Consider the following 19,801-nt stretch of genomic DNA (forward strand, 5'->3'; position numbering starts at 1 on the left):
ATGCCAGTCATCATAATGGCTGGTTTCAGGGTACTCAAAGGGATAATTCAGACATGCTTTTAACACAGACTTACAGGGTAAAAGGCATCAGGCAAGACTATCTCTTTTTGTAGAGATGGGAAATTGGAAACTCAAGAGGCCGGGTAGCTATAATAGTAGGGCTAGTAACATAACCTAAATTTTGTGGCCTCACCTGTCCTCTCCTTGAATGGAAGAGAGGTTTGTCTTTCACTAGGTAATTGCATCTGGGAATGATTTCAAAGGGGGTTAGTTTCAAGGCAGAAAGTTTCCCTACCTTTGGAGTAGCCACCTGAAGGTGCATCCCGAATTTCGCTGCACTCATCATGATGGAGTGCAGGATGTTATTCCCATCCCCAATCCAGCTGAGGGTAAGGCCTTTCAGAGAGCCGTAGTGTTCCTGAAAGGCAAGGGATGGAGGAGATTACATCTGGGAGGAAATCCACTCATGTGAAACAGTTATTAGGGTTACAATAAAGGAAACAATCTACATCTCAATTTTAAATGGTTTCTTGGAAAGAATAAGCTACTAAATTTTTTTTTGCATTATACAGAGCGATTCAGTAACATGAAGGTACAATCACAAAAAAATAGCAATATGTCCTAATATCTTAAGCCAAGACATCATATGAACTCATATGGAGACTCATTTTCATATATTTCAAATCTGAATTTTTGTTGTATTTATTCTTTCATTCAACAAATTGAGAACCATCAATGTCCAGACACTGTCCTTGACCCTGGAGATATAACAATGAACAAAGGAGACAAAAATCACTGCCCTTATGAATCTTACACTTGTTGGTATAAGAAAGGGGAAATACAATGCACCTAGAACAGTGTAGCATGGTAGTTGAGTAAGTTCCCGTTTATATAAAGTTTAAAAACCATTAATACATCTGGTTGTTTATAGATATTGACATGTACAGTTAAAGTATAAAAACGTACTTGGAAATTATAAATACGAACACCAGGATAAAAATTTCTTTGCGGGGTTCGAGGAAATGGACTTCAACTCTTATCTGTAACATTTTATTTAAAAACAACAAAAAATTCTAAAGCAAGATTTGGCAAAGCTGTATAATGGGCACATGGATATTTGTTTTACTTTCCTTGAAGTGTCTGTAGGTTTCGTATATTTTATACGTTTATATATTTATAAAGATAAGATTTTAAAAACAGAAAGGCTAACTAATTTGAAGATCACAGAACTACTGGGTGGCTAAGCTTGGATGTAAATCCAGGTTCATCTGATTTAGATTCCACGCCCTTAATAAGCTGCTATGTATTCATTCGGCTCCTACTTTGAGAATTTCCTTTACGAAGGCATTGCACCAGGTCCTGCAGGGGACAATATGAGTAGAACATTTCACTATACCTGATGAATGTATAATCTAGTAACGATAAAGCCCCAAGGGGAAGCATTAAATTATCTGACGTATACATAAAGCCACAACTACAAACAGCCACTTGGTATCTAACATCGTTGTGTCATCCTCTCTGCATTAATCTTACCTTCATCACCAAAGGGTTTCATTTTGAGTTTAACCTCACATGTACATGTGTGTAGCTTATTCAAATGAGGAGGAAGATAGACCTACCTATCCAGTTTGCCCTGTCTCCCCAGAGTAGTCCATAGATGCAGAAACCATGGTTGTTAGGATTCCCAGTGGCAAGACTCTGTAGATTGGCTGCGGCAAACCCAATGGGATGAATCTTTCAAAGTTATTCAGGTTTTTAATTTGAAGGAACATGGCTAAATTTGAGCCTCAATTGTATAAATTCTGCATGCTCTTAACTCCAGTCTTAAGCAGTTTATTAAAATGATAGAAAATGGCCTCCTTCTCAGAAAGTCATTTAGTAATTGACCATTTTGAATGTTCAAAGCACACTCCACCAGTCTTCACTGCCAAGTCACAGAGCCTGATATATATGGATTACATAACGATTCTTCTATTTTCTGTGCTCCAGCATTCCCTGTTCATCCACTGTGTTAAATATGGCACCAAAAAAGCAAAGGTTTGAGAACAGAAGTATCTATAATCTGTTTTTAGCAATGCCCTGTCTTCCTTGGATATCTAGTTGTACACATATGCCATAATTCTTTGCCAGGATATTATTTGAAAACAAAACACCAATACCACAATTTAAATGCTTCCGTTTAGAGCTGGTTAGGAATTATTGATTCTGCTCTTGTGTGAGGCAAAGAAATAAGCCAACCTGGAGAGTGAGGTAATCAGCCAGGATCTGGATAGGATGGTACAAATCTGACAGCCCATTGATGATTGGGATGGATGCTTCTTTAGCCAGGATGTCCAGATCTGATTGCTTATACACTCGCGCCAACACTGCATCTGTCATGCTAGACAACACACTGTGACAAACCAAGAAAAAATCATCTAAGTTGATTATGCTTAATAATTCCTTCTAAGTATAGGGTCTTAGACAGTAATAAGAAATGCTAATACATTAGAATTTTTACTGTTACAACTACCTATCAACATGACGGATTTAAAAGCTAATAATAAACATGTAATCATTCCAGAAGCCAGATGTTGTTCCACTGATGTCTTAGCCAATGACCGCTGATTTTACTATTTTTTACGGAGATAAGAAACCAATTGTGAGCCTAGCAGTTGTGATAATGAATTATAATTGATATATGGCAGTTGGTAAAGTTAAAAGAGACAAGACCAGGGGCTTCCCTGGTGGCACAGTGGTTGAGAGTCCGCCTGTCGATGCAGGGGACACGGGTTCGTGCCCCGGTCCGGGAGGATCCCACATGCCGCGGAGCGGCTGGGCCCGTGAGCCATGGCCGCTGAGCCTGCGCGTCCGGAGCCTGTGCTCCGCAACGGGAGAGGACACAACAGTGAGAGGCCCGCGTACCGCAAAAAAAAAAAAAAAAAAGAGAGACAAGACCAAAATACAAGATATACAGAGAAAAATTAATGAACTGGATTGCGGCATTTTGTGAGGGGGACATCATCTCACAAATATACAGTTTCACTGTAAAATTGAAGGTAGCAGTGTGGCAGCCAAAGAGGTGCATACAAAGGTTGTTTTGCAAGAGAGAACCTTCTGGGAGGAGTGCTATTAGCTGACAGCCCCCAGCTGCTGCACCTTTGGAGTCTGCTGCAGCATTCCTGCTGAGGCCACACCCTCCCCAGGCTGTTCCCACCAGGGACGGAGCACAGGAGGGCCCCAGAGCTGGGCCATTCTGCCTGACACGGGACATCTCTGATGGGCAGCAAAGATGGATATAACTATTCTCATTTTATAGCTGAAGGACCTGAGACACAAAGAAGTTTAGTAACTTGCCCCAGATCACACAGCTAAGTAAGTTGGAGGAGCTCATATTCAAACCAAAGTCAGTTTAACTCAAAAGACCACGTTCTTACCATCACAACACATTGCCTCAAATTTGCAGATGATAAAAACCTGGATTGAGAAACTGGGATCCAGATTTTAAGCTCTCTCTATATGTCAGAGTGATGGTGGTCCCTCAGCTAAAGCTTCAGCCTTACAAAAATAACAGGGATGGCCTTTTGTTTAAAACCTTGGTTTCTTCTTATTTAAAGGGAAGCCCCACAGCAGAGGCTTCTAACCATTTTAGTTTTCAGGAACTCTTTTTAATGGCAAAAAAAAAAAAAAAATTGGAAAGCCTCCCATAATAGTAGTTATATTAAATAGAGTCATTATTATAAGGTATCCAGTTAGCCTTTGTAATTTTGGTTCTGTAACTTACTAGCTGTGTGACCTTGGACATGTTATTTAATTTCTCTATGACTTAGTTTCTTCATCTGTAAAACCATAATAACAATATCTATCCCATTGCGTTATTGTGAGGACTCGTGAGATAACCTATATAAGATGTACAGAATGATGGCTTGTTCATAGTAGAAGATCAAAAGCAATAGATGATATTACCATGTCAAAAGAAAATGTATAAAAACTAGAGGTAGTATCTAGTAAGGATTTCATAGATTTGTATTTTAATCATCATATATTTGGAAAATTAGTCCTTCTTATATGTCTGAGACATATTATTTACTCAGTCTGTAGAAAACTGTTGCTGCTTATAAAATTCAATGACCGCTAAAAAAATTCCTTGCTGCCAGGGATTAGAGAAGCAAAGATTGAAAACCATATTCCTGTAACAATATTTTCTAGACTCAGGGTTTTTTTCAAATTTTCACAGATTTCTCATACCCATAGTTCCCAGATTTTCAGATTTCATGGATCAGCAAAATTTCTAAAAACATATGGAGATCAACATGTGATTCCCAACTTTTTGTTTAGAAGATTAAGGGCATGAGAAACAAGCAAATAAACACATGTAATATGTTAATATCTTCATTTAGTAAGAGAGGACATTTTAACAACAAAAAAGGTGTGAATGACCTAATCTCAAAAATGATCCTTGAATTAATTTAGCTTTTTGAAATTCACTATATTGTCTTTATTTTTCTTATTTTACAACTTCTGATGAAAACTTCCCATGGCAGGGCATCAGTGGAGGGGTCCAAATTTGGAAACCAGTGCTCTCAACTGTCTAAGCACATTGTACATTGTAGTTTGAAAGAGGTGAATAAAAGAGCCGCTTTAGAGTTTCTCTTGTAAAACAGGTGACGTTTGATGGTTGACTAAGACCGGGGTTTTCAATTTTTGCTGCATATGAAAGTCACCTGGAGAATTTTTAAAACTCTGGAGGCCCAGGCCATAATCTCTATCAATTTCATCAGGAAAATAGAATCTCTAGGGGTGCGACCTAGAGATCAACATTTTAAAAAACCTTTCAGGAAATTCCAGTGTGCAGCCAAGGTTGAGAACCAAAGCTAGAACCTCACTCCTCAAATCAACAGCATCAGCATCACCTGGGAGCTTATTAGAACTGCAGAATCACAGGCCCCACCCAGATTTACTGAATCAGAATCTGTATTTTGACAAGGTTTCCAGGTGATTTATTTGCATATTAAAGTTTGAGACTCCTAATAAAGTGAAAATTGACGCCACCATATTTTTGAAAGTATCATCCATTCTTTTCTTCAAAACCTAACCAGCCCCCTCCCCTCCCCCGCAAAAATCAAGAGATCAAGAGATGGCAGCCCACAAAGACAAAGGACTTTGTCCACAGTCTCGTTGGCAAGGAGTGCTTTCTAGTTCAGTTGAAAGAAAAAGGCATCTCAAATCCTGAAAAATGAATAATTTACTCCCTTCCATTAAGGCCCGCATCTTTACAGTAACCAGCTAGCCTGACCTATCTGGTGTCCTAAGGCAATGGGTCCCAAACTTGGGTGTATATCAGAACTAAGTGAATAACTAATAAACAACAGAGGTCCAAGCTCCTGAAATAGGGTAGACTGGGTCTTTGTACTTTTACCAAGTTTCCCAAATAACTCAGATAACCTTCCAAAATTTGAGAACCACTGTCCTTAGACATAGGCTATTATGTTAAAAGAATTTTAGATCTTCTCCCCTTTTTTCAAAATACACAATACAGATTCCCTTCACCGTACAGATATACTGATGTTTCATACTACAGAATGCAGGCTTTTAACTCCACCTTGAGAAAGTTAGTTAGATGACAGTAGATATCCCAATAAGATCTATAATTATAATCAATTTCCTATTTCAGAAGAATTCAGAAGAGAGAGGTAGAGGGGTGTTTGACCCCAAAGGATTTCTTTAAATATGCATCACTTCCTACAGTGTGTAGAGACAGAATTAAAAAAATCTGGATTAACCATTACAGTTGACTTTCTGGAATCTCCCAGTCAGAAAAACAGATCTGACTTCAGTTGTAGCCTCTCAAATAATTTTAGGGAGCTAGGACCATGGGCTGCCAACCTCTTATGGTTTTTATGAACTTTATGATGTGTTGTTAAGTTTTGCTATGTATGTCACAGATAAATGTTATCAACCTCATAGATGAGAAAACCAAAGCTTTTGAAAGCCTTGAAGTAATTAGAGCAAGGTTAGGAAAGAATAAAAAAGGATGAGGCTGAAAGAGGGAGACACTAGGAGAGCAACTGGAGAAGTCAATGCCTGATACACTTGAGTTTTTCAAGAATATTGAAAAAGGGCAGTTGTCGTCATTCCCTCCCTTGAACAATCCCAAGAGCTCTGGAACAAAGCAGCCAAAAGGCAAGCATGCATTTACTTGCCCTGTTTATAATGTGGAGTTGGTAACCCTGGAACCTCTATGGTATAATCTCATGGAATAGTGACTGGTCTGCTTTACTGAGGTTGCCCAACACCTCCTAGAACAGAGGTTCTTGACCTTGGCTGCACATTAGTATCACCTATGAAGCTGTAAAAACCCTGTTGCCATATTCTGCCCTTTGGAAGTTTAAATTAGAAGCTATGGTGGGGGAGTCACATCAATATTTTTTTATAATTGCTTTACATACTTTATAAGATTTAATCATCATGATAATTTTAAAGGTTAAGTATACATACTTTTTTTTTTACATATACATGTGTCTATTCTTTTTCAAATTCTTTTCCCATTTAGGTTGTTAAAACATAATATTGAGCAGAGTTCCCTGTGCTATACCCAGTAGGTCCTTGTTGGTTATCCACTTTAAATATAGCAGTGTGTACATGTCAATCCCAGACTCCCTAACTATCCCTCCCCACCACCCTTCCCCGCTGGTAACCGTAACTTCGTTCTCTAAGTCCGTGAGTCTGTTTCTGTTTTGTAAATAAGTTCATTTGTAACATTTTTTTTAGATCCTGCATATGTGATAGCATACGATATTTCTCTTTCTCTGTCTGACTTACTTCACTCAGTATGATAATCTCTAGGTCCATCCATGTTGCTGCAAATGGCATTAGTTCATTCTTTTTAATGGCTTAGTAATATTCCATTGTATATATGTACCACATCTTCTTTATCCATTCATCTATCCATGGATATACTTAGGTTGCTTACATGTCCTGGCTATTGCAAACAGTGCTACAATGAACATTGGGGTGCGTGTATCCTTTCAGACCATGTTTTTCTCTGGATATATGCCCAGGAGTGGGGTTGCAGGATCATATGGTAGCTCTTTTTTAGTTTTTAAGGAACCTCCATACTGTTCTCCACAGTGGCTGTACCAATTTCCATTCCCACCAACAGTGTAGGAGGGTTCCCTTCTCTCCACATCCTCTCCAGCATTTATTGTTTGTGGATTTTTTGATGATGGCCATTCTGACTGGTGTGAGGTGATATCTCTTTGTAGTTTTGATTTGCATTTCTCTAATAATTAGTGATCACATCAATATTTTTAAAGCTCCCCCGGTTATCCCAATCTGAAGACAAGGCTGAGAACTCTTATCCTAGAAAATAGAGTGAGGAGGTGGGAGGAGGGTGGGATACTCTGCTGCTGGGTGGAGCAATAGATCAGTGTAGAGGAGGAAAGTCTTAGTAGTTGCTGAAATCTCATACTATAGGAAAAGTGAGGGATAACAACACGATATGTTGTACTGGAAAGAACAAGATTTCATACACTTATAAAAGAAGCACAGTTGACCCGCGAACAATGTGGATTTGAACTGCACAGGTCTACCTAAACGTGGATATATTTCAATAGTAAATACTACAGTACCACATGGTCCATGGTTGGTTGAATCCATGGATGCTGAGGAACTGCAGTTACGGAGGGTGGACTGTAAGTTATATGTGGATTAACCCCTGTGTTGTTCAAGGGTCAACTGTATTTTCCTTTCAGCTCAGTCACTACCAAGAGCAGTCCTGTGGCAGCAGCAGTAGCTATAATCTTCTCTCCCCTCAACACTTGTAAGCATCCCTAGTGCCCAAATTTTGGTCTTAATATTGTTCTATACCTAAAAAAGTAACCAGAAACTATTAGAGGATAGTTAATTCCATGTCCTTGGGCAGGATAAAATCAGTATAGGTCTGTAACACCCTGTTGTTGCTAGGAAGCAAAAATGATTTTAAAAATAGTAGAGGCAGTGCTAAAAGGAAAAAGAACTAGCTTAACCATTTGTCAGGTTGTGATCATTTATAGTAAAAATCATTAAGTAAAACATGTTGTGCTTATAAAAGGCCATGATGCTCATAAGAAAAGAGTTAATATAAAGAAAATGTACAAAAATTTAATTGTAATATCAAAGAAATATGAATATTACCATGTACATTTAAATTTATTTACTTAAGTAGGAAAGTGCTTATATATAACTGTATAGATACAGATAGATATTTCGTGGGATTTTGTTAAGTGTATTTCTGTTCATAAAGTATAGATAATGTGCCATTTTTAATGTGTGTAAGCCACAAATAATTAACACAACTTAGATACCAAATAGTCCTAGAAATAGTAGAAACTATAACATGAATGGACAGGCCCCATCAGCATTTGTGGTCTTATGTAAAGTGAAGTAGAAGAGGAATCCTGCAGCTAACTAGCACCCGTTGCCACACACAATTTCCAATCAGATGATACGACCATTTATTCTAAAACAATAAGTTAACTGTCCTGAAGAAGAAATCTAAATTTTCAAACTCACGTTCCTGTCGCTCTAGTAGTGAAACCTCTTGGTGACCCAACTAATTATAAAACAATGCCAGTCAGAAAGGCATATATTTCAAAATATGGAAACCAGGCCAGGTTAATATATCATAAAAATATTACAATGGGTCATGTACTGCCAGAGATTGAAAACAAATAAAAATTGAAGGATACCCCATCTTTTAACTTCTTTAATAAATCAAAATCCATATGAAAAACAGAAACAAGGATCCTATGGTAGACAGAATAATGCCCCTCCCCCAAGGATGTTCATGTCCTAATATCCAAAACCTGTGTACTTCCTTACGTGGCAAAGGAAATTTTGCAGATGTGATTACATTAAGGATCTTGAGATGGGGAGATTATCCTGAGCTGGGTCCAATCTAAGAGAGAGGATCCTTATAAGAGAGCCGCAGGAGGGGAGATTCCCTGGTGGTCTAGTGGTTAGGGCTCCGTGCTTCCACTGAAGGTGGCACAGGTTCAATCCTTGGTCAGGGAACTAAGATCTCACAAGCTGTACGGTGCGGCCAAAAAAAAAACACAAAGGAGCGAGCGAGGCAGGTCAGAAGTGAGAGAAGATGCTGGCTATGTTGCTGGCTTTGAAGATGGAGGAAGGGAACCATGTGCCAAAGGATGTAGCCAGCCTCTGGAGGCTGGAAAGGCCAAGGAGTCTTTAATACCGGAGCCTCCAGAAGGGGCACAGCTCTATGGGCTCATTTTAGACCTCTGACTTGCAGAAGTGTAAGATAATAAATTTGTGTTGTTTTTAAGTCACTAAATTTATGGTAATTTGTTAAAGCAGCAATAGGAAACCAATATCAGATCCCACGATTAAACGTGAAAATTAGGTTATAAAAATATATTCAAGCTAGTGGATGGCAGCTTGAATTTAATTCACCTTGAACTTAGCAAGCAGTTCCCAAACCCAACCAAAATTAAGTGGTCAGCAATCCACTAAACCTACATTCCTAGCCTCTTGAGATGATTTTTCTTCTTTCCAGTCTGGTAAAATTACACACACACATTTAAATTCCAGGACCATGTAAGGATAAGAATAAAAGTAGGGGTAAGAATGTAAACAAAATTAAATCTATGATATTAATAGCGCTGTGCTCAGTTTTATTGTTAAAATATTAATCAGCTCTCTAATCAGTGTGGTGTTTTAGGTATATATTTTCCTTTTTAAAATATTTAGAGCATTCAAGAAAATCTGAAATGCTAGGCTTGTGATTAAGTGTTTTAAAGCATTTGATTAAATTGCAATCAATGTTTAAATGGTTGACGAGACTTGTTTTGTTCATTTAATATGTATGTGATTTAGTGGTTGTATAAGTAGCGTGTGAATGTTTAAGGCAATCATTCTGAAACTTAAACACGCATCAGAATCACCAGGAGGGCTTATTAGAACACAGCCAGTTGCGTTTCTGATTCAGTAAGTCTGGGTTGGGGCCCAGAAGGATTTGCATTTCTAACAAGCTGTCGGGTACTGCTTATGCTGCTGATTTGGGGACCACACTTTGAGAACCACTGAGAAATGTTTGCTCTTTTTTTTTATGTTTGCTCTTTTATGTTTATAGAAATACTAAATTCATAAGATTAAGATATTGGACTGTAAACAAAGTACAACGAGTAGGGAGTATTTCTATAGCACAAAAAGCCTCTTGGACATTAAAGCATCTATGAGCAAAGGGGAGTATGACAAAGCTTGATAGAAAATGTCACTTCAGTCATTCAGCCACAGAAGCTGCAGGTGAAATGAATCGATATGGGGGAAGGAACAACTCCTAAGCTGTTTTCACATTGGAATCACTTGGGGAAACAAAGATATTAAAGACCTTTAAATAGACAATATTATTTTGTCAATAATGTTGCTTTCTGCTTTATGTTTATAAGTCATAGAGAAATCACCATTCTTATTTTTCTTCTTCCAGTCTACTAAAGATCTTAAAAAACAATGACTTTTCACTAGAAACAATGACAGACCTGTAACTCCGGCTGGATTTACAGGCCCATTAACAGTAATCTGGGCTTTCTATAGTTCTCCAGCAATTTGACACCCCCGCTTTAAACATTGTAAGAGCTGTGTTATATGTGTTACAAATGAAAGGTTGACAAGTTAAAAATACTCTCTGGCTCTGTAATGACTTTTCATTTTGGTCTCTTTTCATTTCCATTGAATATATAGAGTTCTGTTTGCCTTCCGGTGGATTTCTGCAGCTTTGCAGATAATCTTAGGCATCTGTCAACAATGGTAGCAAAACAGCTTTTGCAAAATCCAAAGTACCCAAATTTAAAGTTTCTCACACATATCAATTTGCTCTGGATGTTTCATTACCAATATGAGGATTTAAAAAAAAATAGTTAACAAGTTAAAATATTTATTCAACTTGATTTCGCCTAAGTGTTTAAAATGTCATCTATTTTTCCCCCATCATGTCTTTTCCTACTGTTTAGAAAAAGGAGAAGCATGACGTAGGACTTTAAATGGAAAGATAGTTCAAGAGATAAAATGTTAACATTGATTATTTCTGGATGATGGCAGTATTGGTGGTTCTAGCTATTTTTTAAATCTCTTTTAGTATTTTCTACCAAAAGGAATATGAATGTAATAACCAGAAAAAAACCATATCATTCAAAAAAGGAAATTTCTCCCAAACATGATTTGGAAAGTAATTGAAAATGAAATAGGGCTTCTTAGAGTAATGGCTAATTCTTGGCCTTAATGAAGAAATGTGTAAGATGAGCCCGGAACATCTTGCCATGTCAAAAAGCAATGGAGTTATTAAAGACTAATAAAGTTATGTCAAAATGACCCAGTAGCCAACTTGAAGACAGATCACATTGGCCAAATGGGACAATTTGAGCACCAATAAGAGTAATAACTGCAATTAATTGAAACCTTCAAATATATTAAAATGCATGAGTTTATGAAGATACTACAAAACAGGACATTGAGAAGAGTCATAGCAAGATCAATTTTAACTCAGTATAAAAGAGAACTTTCAGTCAGTTTCAGTGAACTCTGGTCAGAAAAGCCAGACTGTATAAAACTGGAACAAGAACTGCAATGAACATACAATGGAATATTACTCAGGCATAAAAAGAAACAAAATTGAGTTATTTGTAGTGAGGTGGATGGACCTAGAGACTGTCATACAGAGTGAAGTAAGTCAGAAAGAGAAAAACAAATACCATATGCTAACACATATATATGGAATCTAAAAAAAATATATGGTTCTGAAGAACCTAGGGGCAGGACGGGAATAAAAACACAGACGTTTTAGAGAACGGACTTGAGGACACGGGGAAGGGGAAGGGGAAGCTGGAACGAAGTGAGAGAGCGGCATGGACATATATACACTACCAAAAGTTAAATGGATAGCTAGTGGGAAGCAGCCACATAGCACAGGGAGATCAGCTTGGTGCTTTGTGTCCACCTAGAAGGGTGGGATAGGGAGGGTGGGAGGGAGATGCAAGAGGAAGAAGATATGGAGATATATGTTTATGTATAGCTCATTCACTTTGTTATACAGCAGAAACTAACATACCATTGTAAAGCAATTATACTGTAATAAAGATGTTAAAAAAATGGAACAAGATAGCTCTGTATATAAAGAGCACCCTGATACTGGATATTTTCATGCAGGCTCAAGAATGATTTTGAAGGAATGGTGTGGAAGAGGCATGAAAAGGATGGTTGATCTAAATAGCTCATAAAGATCTTTCAAACCTCAAGTTTCTATTATTCTTTAATATTTTTTCCCTTTGGTATGAAATCACAACTTGTTTAGGAATTAACTAAAACACCCAGAAAGCCAAAAGAAAACAAAGCAAAACATAACAATAAATACCATAAACAAAGTCTCCCATGGCTCCAGGAAGGTCTGGTGCAGAGTCTGTGGTTGGGTAAACAGATACTAAAAACAAAGAAACAAACAAAACCCAAAACCCAAAACCCCAATAGTGTGCTGGGCCAGATCTTAAGAGCAAACATGGATATTGATGAGATGGGCAATCACAAAACAATCCTGATAATCTTAGAAAGAGTCGAGTAGTTCCTAAAATATTGGAATATGGTAGATGTGTTGCAAAAGCCAAAAGCAAACAGAAGTTGTATTCTCATAGGGTCCTCCCATTCATTCTTCCTTTTGTCCCCATCCTGCCTTGAGTCACTGTGTGTCCCCTAAATTCCAGTTGGTTATCAATGACATCTCCAACCAGTTGAATAGCTAATTGGCAAACAGTGGGAGGAATTTCTGGTTGTGCACAACGGCACCATTGAGAACTCTGTAATCATTTAAAAATGGGCATTTCCTATTTTTACTTTTTATGGAAGCAGGCCAAGGTCCTAGAGAAGACATGGACTTTATCCCCAATGTAAATTGGCCAAGGAATAAACTTGCTGACTGAGTCTCCCTCTGGGAGGGAGAATATTCCAGTGCTCTGATATCTCTACACAGGTTATAATTTTAGTTATATCAATATAAGAATGATGAGGAAACAAGATAATACCTTCAGCACACCTAGGTGGGCTCCTCTCAAATGGGCTAAGGTTGGAAGAAGCCCAGGGATGTTGAATGAAATTGCCATATGCAATTTATTTAGGAAGGCAGAAGCCTTTTGACTTATATGTTAGTTCCTAGTTTTGAAGACCTCAGAGATAAATGGGTAGGGCATAATGGCATTCAGAATGACCTCCTCAAAATGTGCCATAGGAATCTCAGTGTTGGGTCAGCATAAGCTGACTAGGAGATCACAAAGATGGCCAGAATTGAATCAGAGCTTGTCCTGAGATTGAGTTAGGCCATACCTTGATTCAACCAACAGTACTTGAATTTCTTCTGTGGGCCTGTCCTTTAAAAGCGCTATCTGATTTATCCTCATATAAACTCATTGAGATACGTATTTGTATCTCCGTTTTACAACTGAGAAACCTAAGTTTCAGAAGCAACTGGTCCAAACCACAGGGCCAATGTGGTATGAGCTGTGACTTGAACTGAAGCCCAACCCTGCTTCAAAGCCCCTACTCTCTACGCTGTGGCAAACTGCCTCTGAACTATGGCTATATCATATTTCATGTTGTGAACAACTAGCTTTTGTTACCACTTACCCAAGGACCTACAACTGCCATGCTGCTAGTTTCTTGGTGGCCTCTGTAAAGATTCTTGGAGATATCGTATTTCCTATTAGATACAAATTTATTAGTACCTAATCAGGTACGTATTTCCCATTAGGTGCCAATATTTTACAACATTTTACCAAGAAACCTAAGTAAGATTACCTTTTTTGGTCTTAATATCATTGGTATAAATATCTTAAGAACAGTATTCCAGCTTTTCAAAACATTCCTTTCAATATAACAATAGTTCACTCCTAGTCTTTTTTTTTTTCCCACTGCTACTCTTAAGAAATATGTCTCCTGGGCCTGCGCGTCCGGAACCTGTGCTCCGCAGCGGGAGAGGCCACGGCAGTGAGAGGCCCGCGTATCGCAAAAAAAAAAAAAAAAGAAATATGTCTCATCCAAAAATCCCTTTATAACTTCCATTATTTGAGCTATCAGAATGACAATGATTTGAAACCCTTCCATGTTGCTGCAGGGGCATGTGGATATGTGCTTGTGTAGTGGGTTGAATGGTGTCCCCCAAATTCTTATCTACCAGGAAACTCAGGATGAGGCCTTGTTTGGAAGTAGGGTCTTTGAAGATGTAATCAGTTAAGATGAGGTCATACTGGAGTAGGGTGGGCCCCTAATCCAATGACTGTTGTTCTTCTTAGAAGAGGAGAGGATACACAGAGATATACAGAGAAGGTAAAGGTGGAAGCAGAGATTGGAGTGATGTAGCTAGAGACCAAGGAATGCCAAAGATTGCTGAGAGCCACCAGAAGCTAGGAAGGAACAAGGAAGGATTCTTTCCTAGAGCCTTCAGGGAGAGCATGGCCTTGCTGACACGTGGATTTGGGGCTTCTAGCCTCCAGAACTTTGAGAGTATAGATCTGTGTTGTTTTTAAGCTACCAAGTTTGTGGTAATATGTATGGCAGCCCTAGGAAACTAACAGTGGCTTATGCTGATTTTCCTTTCTACTGGTTTTACACTGGCAGAAAACTTCAGCGATCAGTACCATAAGTGAGTTACATCTATAGGGGACCTAATTAGAGTAGAACAGTGTTACATTATTTGGTTTTATATGGTGCCTTTCATACACATGGTTCCTGAAGCTGTTTTACTGAGTACTGTATTAAAGTGAAAACGACTGTGAAGGTATTATGCACCTTTCAATAGTGGACTCAGAGCATTAGGCATGAACAGCTGTCATTATGGAAGAAACAGAAAGCCTTGAAACTGGAGTGAAAATGTCCCACTACTGTTGCTAAGTTTCATCCTTTTTTTTTTTAATGGTAATACTTTTTTTTTACATCTTTATTGGAGTATAATTGCTTTACAATGGTGTGTTAGTTTCTGCTTTATAACAAAGTGAATCAGCTATACATATACATATATCCCCATATCCCCTCCCTCTTGAGTCTCCCTCCCACCCTCCCTATCCCACCCCTCTAGGTGGTCACAAAGCACGAGCTGATCTCCCTGTACGATGCGGCTGCTTCCCACTAGCTATCTATTTTACATTTGGTAGTGTATATATGTCCATGCCACTCTCTCACTTCATCCCAGCTTACCCTTCCCCCTCCCCATATCCTCAAGTCCATTCTCTAGTAGGTCTGCGTCTTTATTCCCGTCTTGCCCCTAGGTTCTTCATCACATTTTTTTTTTAGATTCTGTATATATGTGTTAGCATACATCCGTTTTTAAACTTCCAAAGAATAAGTGATCTGAGTCATGCTAAACTGTCACTTCTGGTGTCACATCTAAAAAGACAAGCCCAGAGTGAGGAAAAGAATAGAATATCCAACTCTTAACCCCAGTAGAGCACCAGAGAATTGACAAAATCTGAAAACACCCTCAAATCTGAAGTAAATTTAACTGAATATATATGTGTCTTTTGTGTCTTCTGATATGTTAGGGGGTGGACAAGAGTCGCCGAGAGAGACTTTTCTAAAGAGGGAAGTGAGCAATGGTTCATTTTCTCCAATGGGAGCCTGGCCCTACAGGGATCCACAGTGAACTGAGGAAACAATTCAAATCTTAGGGCTGTCTTCCCATGAGTGTAGGATACACTCCCTTACTAGTTACATTATATCTAGCAAAATCCAGAAGAGAGATGATAGCCCAGTTGTGCAAAAAAAGAGCTAACATAGCAGTCCTGAGATGGCTATCTTCAAAAGGCCTGCTTACAAGGTTGGCCCTTAGCTGGCGTTTGGACTTTGGGAGGGTCTCCACCGCTCCTAGAAATAATAAGGATGGCTCACTACCTAAACTGTTTTTATAAACACTACGGATTATGCTGAACACCTGCTTTCCTTCTGCGAGCCTAGAATTTGGCTTCACGCTAGGCAGAGGGTGCCTATGTGAGCAGCTCCCAGTAAAAATCTTATGCACTAAAAAATATATATATATATATTATGCGCTGAGTCTCTAATGGGCTTCCTGGAAGACAACATTTCACACATGTTGCCACAACTGATTGCTGGAGGAATTAAGCATGTCCTGTGTGATCCCACAGGGAGAAGACCCTTGCAAGCTTGTGCCTGGTCTCCCCTGGACTTGGCCCCACGTTCCTTTTCTCTTTGCTGGTTTTGCTTTGTATCCTTTTTTTATAATGAATCTTAGCCATGACCATATGCTGAGTCCTGTGAATCCTCCTAATGAATCATTGAACCCGGGGGTGGTCTTGGGGGCCCTGACATACCAACTCCTCCACAATATCAGTCGACAGCTCCATCTCAATGCTCCCCTTCACTCCCCACCAGTACCCTCAGATTACATGATACTCAACTGAGACTTAGCTAAGGAGAATTCCCCTACTATATTTTGAAGAGTGAACAGGTTTTATTATTGTAATCAAGTAAGAAAAGCGAAATACCTTTTATTTTGAATGTGTGTTTAGGTCTTTTACTCCTTGATCTGGTTTTTCCTTCCTTTGGTGGCCAAGACAGGACCAACTTGTAAGAGTACATTTTTTTTAAACTTTCAAGTTTAAAGTATGTTTCTTTGCAGATGTAAAAACAGTGCCGGCTGTCCTTCTACTCCTGAGTGCATCAAGTTTGCTCTTGCCTTAAGCTTTTTTTTCTTTTTTAAAATAAATTTATTTATTTTTTATTTTTGGCTGCGTTGGGTCTTCGTTGATGTGTGCGGGCTTTCTCTAGTTGCGGCGAGCGGGGGCTACTCTTCGTTGCGGTACATTGGCCTCTCACTGCAGTGGCTTCTCTTGTTGCGGAGCACGGGCTCTAGGCACACGGGCTTCAGTAGTTGTGGCACATGGGCTCAGTAGTTGTGGCTCATGGGCTCTAGAGCGCAGGCTCAGTAGTTGTGGCACACGGGCTTAGTTGCTTCGCGGCATGTGGGATCTTCCTGGACCAGGGCTCGAACCCGTGTCCCCTTCATTGGCAGGCGGATTCTTAACCACTGCACTACCGGGGAAGCCCACCTTAAGCTTTTGTACCAGCAGCTCTTTTTGTCTGAGGTGCCTTTCCCACAGCTTGGCATCCCTGGCTCTGTCTTTTCAGTGAGCTCTCCACTTCACTGTCACCTCCTCAGAGAGGCCTTCCCTGACCACCCAATCTAAAGGCGCCCCCAACTCCACCCACAGATCACCCTGCTTTGACTTCATCATAGCACTTATTTCAACCTCCTATTGTATTCATGCTTTATATTTTGTTTAGTCAAAGTCTCCTCCCTCTAGAGTGTAATTTCCACTTGAAAAAGTGTTTTGTTTGATTTGATCATCGTTTTATTCTCAGTGCTAAAATCCTGGAAGAAGAGCTAGGCATTCAGTAAATATTTTTGAATAAATGAATAATTAAGTCATTAGACTAAATAAGTGACATTTTGGAAACTGCATTTAACAGGTTTCAGGAGAATGGCCCAATTTTCTTTCTTTCTTTTTTTTTCTTTTCCTGTTGCCGCATTCAGTGTGTTCCCCATCCGGTTCTTTTTTCACCAATGGGTAGTGACTTTTAAAAATTATTTATTTATTTATTTATTTTGGCAATGCCACGCAGCATGTGAGATCTTAGTTCTCCAACCACGGATCGAACCCATGCCCCCTGCATTGGAAGCATGGCATCTTAACCACTGGACCACCAGGGAAGCCCTGGGTAGTCACTTTTTTTTTTTCCACCAGGCCCCCAAAGCAGTGAGACAGGCAGACAGAGAAGCAACGCCATCAATCAGTGTCAAGTGTGCGCTTTTCTCTTGATTCAAAAGGGCCAGCACTGGGCTTCCCTGGTGGCGCAGTGGTTGAGAGTCCACCTGCCGATGCAGGGGACGCGGGTTCGGGCCCCGGTCCAGGAAGATCCCACATGCCACGGGGTGGCTAGGCCCGTGAGCCATGGCTGCTGAGCCTGCGTGTCCGGAGCCTGTGCTCCGCAACGGGAGAGGCCACAGCGGGGAGAGGCCCGCGTACCGCAACAAAACAAAACAAAACAACAAAAAGGCCAGCACTACCATTTAAACATCATCCAATCTCTTTGCATCTTACAGAGTTTAAGGTCTACAGAAAGCAAGGGGGCAATTGCTATGGATTGTACCGTACATATCGGCAGAGTAGATGTCATTAAGCTTCACCTCCTTGCTTCTCCTGTTCAATTACTTCTGTGCAAGGCAGTGGATTTCTCTTGTCTTCTTCAGTTTAGATTGACTGAATTTCTGAATCTCAGCCATATCTTGTCTGTCAGAGATTTTGGCAGATTAAGCAGGAATGGGATGCACAAAAGAAAGTCATGTTTCCACAATAGCTACTCTAACCCCTTTTCTGCCATCCCCATCTACCATTCCAGCCTCCTCTGATATTGTACTAACCTTATTTACTTTGGACCCTAACGATTTCCTCCTGTCCCTCCCTAACTGCACCTGTCCTCAAGGTTCAGCCTTCTGGAATTCTCACACAGTGAGACTCTGCAGCTCATTTTCTACCACTGAGTTTATACTTCTATTTCTCCAGCTGTCAACTTTACCCAAATTCTTTATCTCCAGTGGCTCGTGGACATTTGTACGTGGAGGTTCGACGTTTAATGCAATATGTCCGATACCTAGTATCTCACCTTCTTCCCGAAGCAGAAACTCCTTTCATTTTCCTGCTTCTGCTAATATATACATATATATTTTAAGAATAACAAATCTGAAACCAGTTTGCCTGCACTATCAGTGTACCCTTCACACATTCAGTTAGCATGAAACCATATACGTATCTTACTAGCTGTCCCTTCTTTGCTAACACACTAGCATAGATTGACAGCACAACAGCCAGGATTACTACACAACCTCCCAATTCGGGGTCTCTCAAAGTGTGGTCCAGCCCCGCTTGCAGCAGAATCACTTGGGGAGCTTGTTAAAATATAGACTCCCACACACCAACTGAACCCTAACCTACAAAATTAGAATTCCTGAGTGTGGGGCGTAGAATTTTGCATTTTAACAGGTTCCCCAACATAATTCTCAAACTAGCTTTAGAACCCTTGGAATTCTCTCTCTACCTCCTATCTCTACCCAGATCCAAATTACTCTGCATCTGTCTATACATAGTTTACACTGGGACACACCTCTGTTTAAGGACTATGACTTTAATACGTTTGCTTACATTTGAGAGTATAAAGTGGGCCTTCGACATCGGAACGCCCTCATTTTATAGAAAAGGAAACTAAGATCCAGAGAAATTTTCACCCATGGAGGTCACAGAGTAGGTAAGTGGCAAAGCTTGGACTAGATCTCAAGTCTTTTGATTTCCAAGCCACGCAGAAAAGAGTTAACATAGCAGTCCTGTCCGTTGTCCTTTGAAAGGCCTGAGTGTAAGATTGGCCCTTGGATGGCGTCTGGGAGCTTCAGTTTGGGGAGGGTTTCCACCATTCCCAGGACTGATAAGAGTAACTCCCTGTGCCTAAAATGTTTTTTTGTAAACAATATGGTTTAGAATGAACACCTGCTTTCCTTCTGGGAGTCTGGAATTTGGGTACATGTCAAACAGAGCATGCTATGTGACCATTCCCCAATAAAAACCCTGGGTACTGAGTCTCTAAGGAGCATCCCTGATGGATAACATTTTACACATGTTGTCACAACTCCTTACTAAGGGAGTTAAGCGCATCCTGAGTGACTCCACTGGGAGAGGACTCCTGGGAGCTTGTACCTGGTTTCCTTCAGATTTCTCCTCAC

At 39.7% G+C, this 19,801-nt stretch overlaps 1 protein-coding gene and 1 pseudogene across 1 annotated transcript in view; both read right to left on the reverse strand.

The window, feature by feature from the left end:
• The window catches only part of OTC (ornithine transcarbamylase), a 56,124-nt gene that overhangs the window by 14,196 nt on the left and 22,127 nt on the right, over positions 1-19,801 (reverse strand). Inside the window, exons 5-6 of the mRNA XM_022565605.3 lie at positions 2,239-2,392; positions 296-418 (exon numbers count right to left, since the gene is read on the reverse strand). Of these exons, the coding sequence (XP_022421313.1) occupies positions 296-418; positions 2,239-2,392 (277 nt within the window). The remainder of the gene's footprint in view (positions 1-295; positions 419-2,238; positions 2,393-19,801) is intronic.
• On the reverse strand, positions 18,154-18,325 carry LOC111170454 (thymosin beta-4-like; annotated as a pseudogene).

This window comes from Delphinapterus leucas, chromosome X, assembly GCF_059928025.1.
Source record: "Delphinapterus leucas isolate spDelLeu-1000000601 "Yukka" chromosome X, BTC_Dleu_Yukka2, whole genome shotgun sequence".
Lineage (NCBI taxonomy): Eukaryota > Metazoa > Chordata > Mammalia > Artiodactyla > Monodontidae > Delphinapterus > Delphinapterus leucas.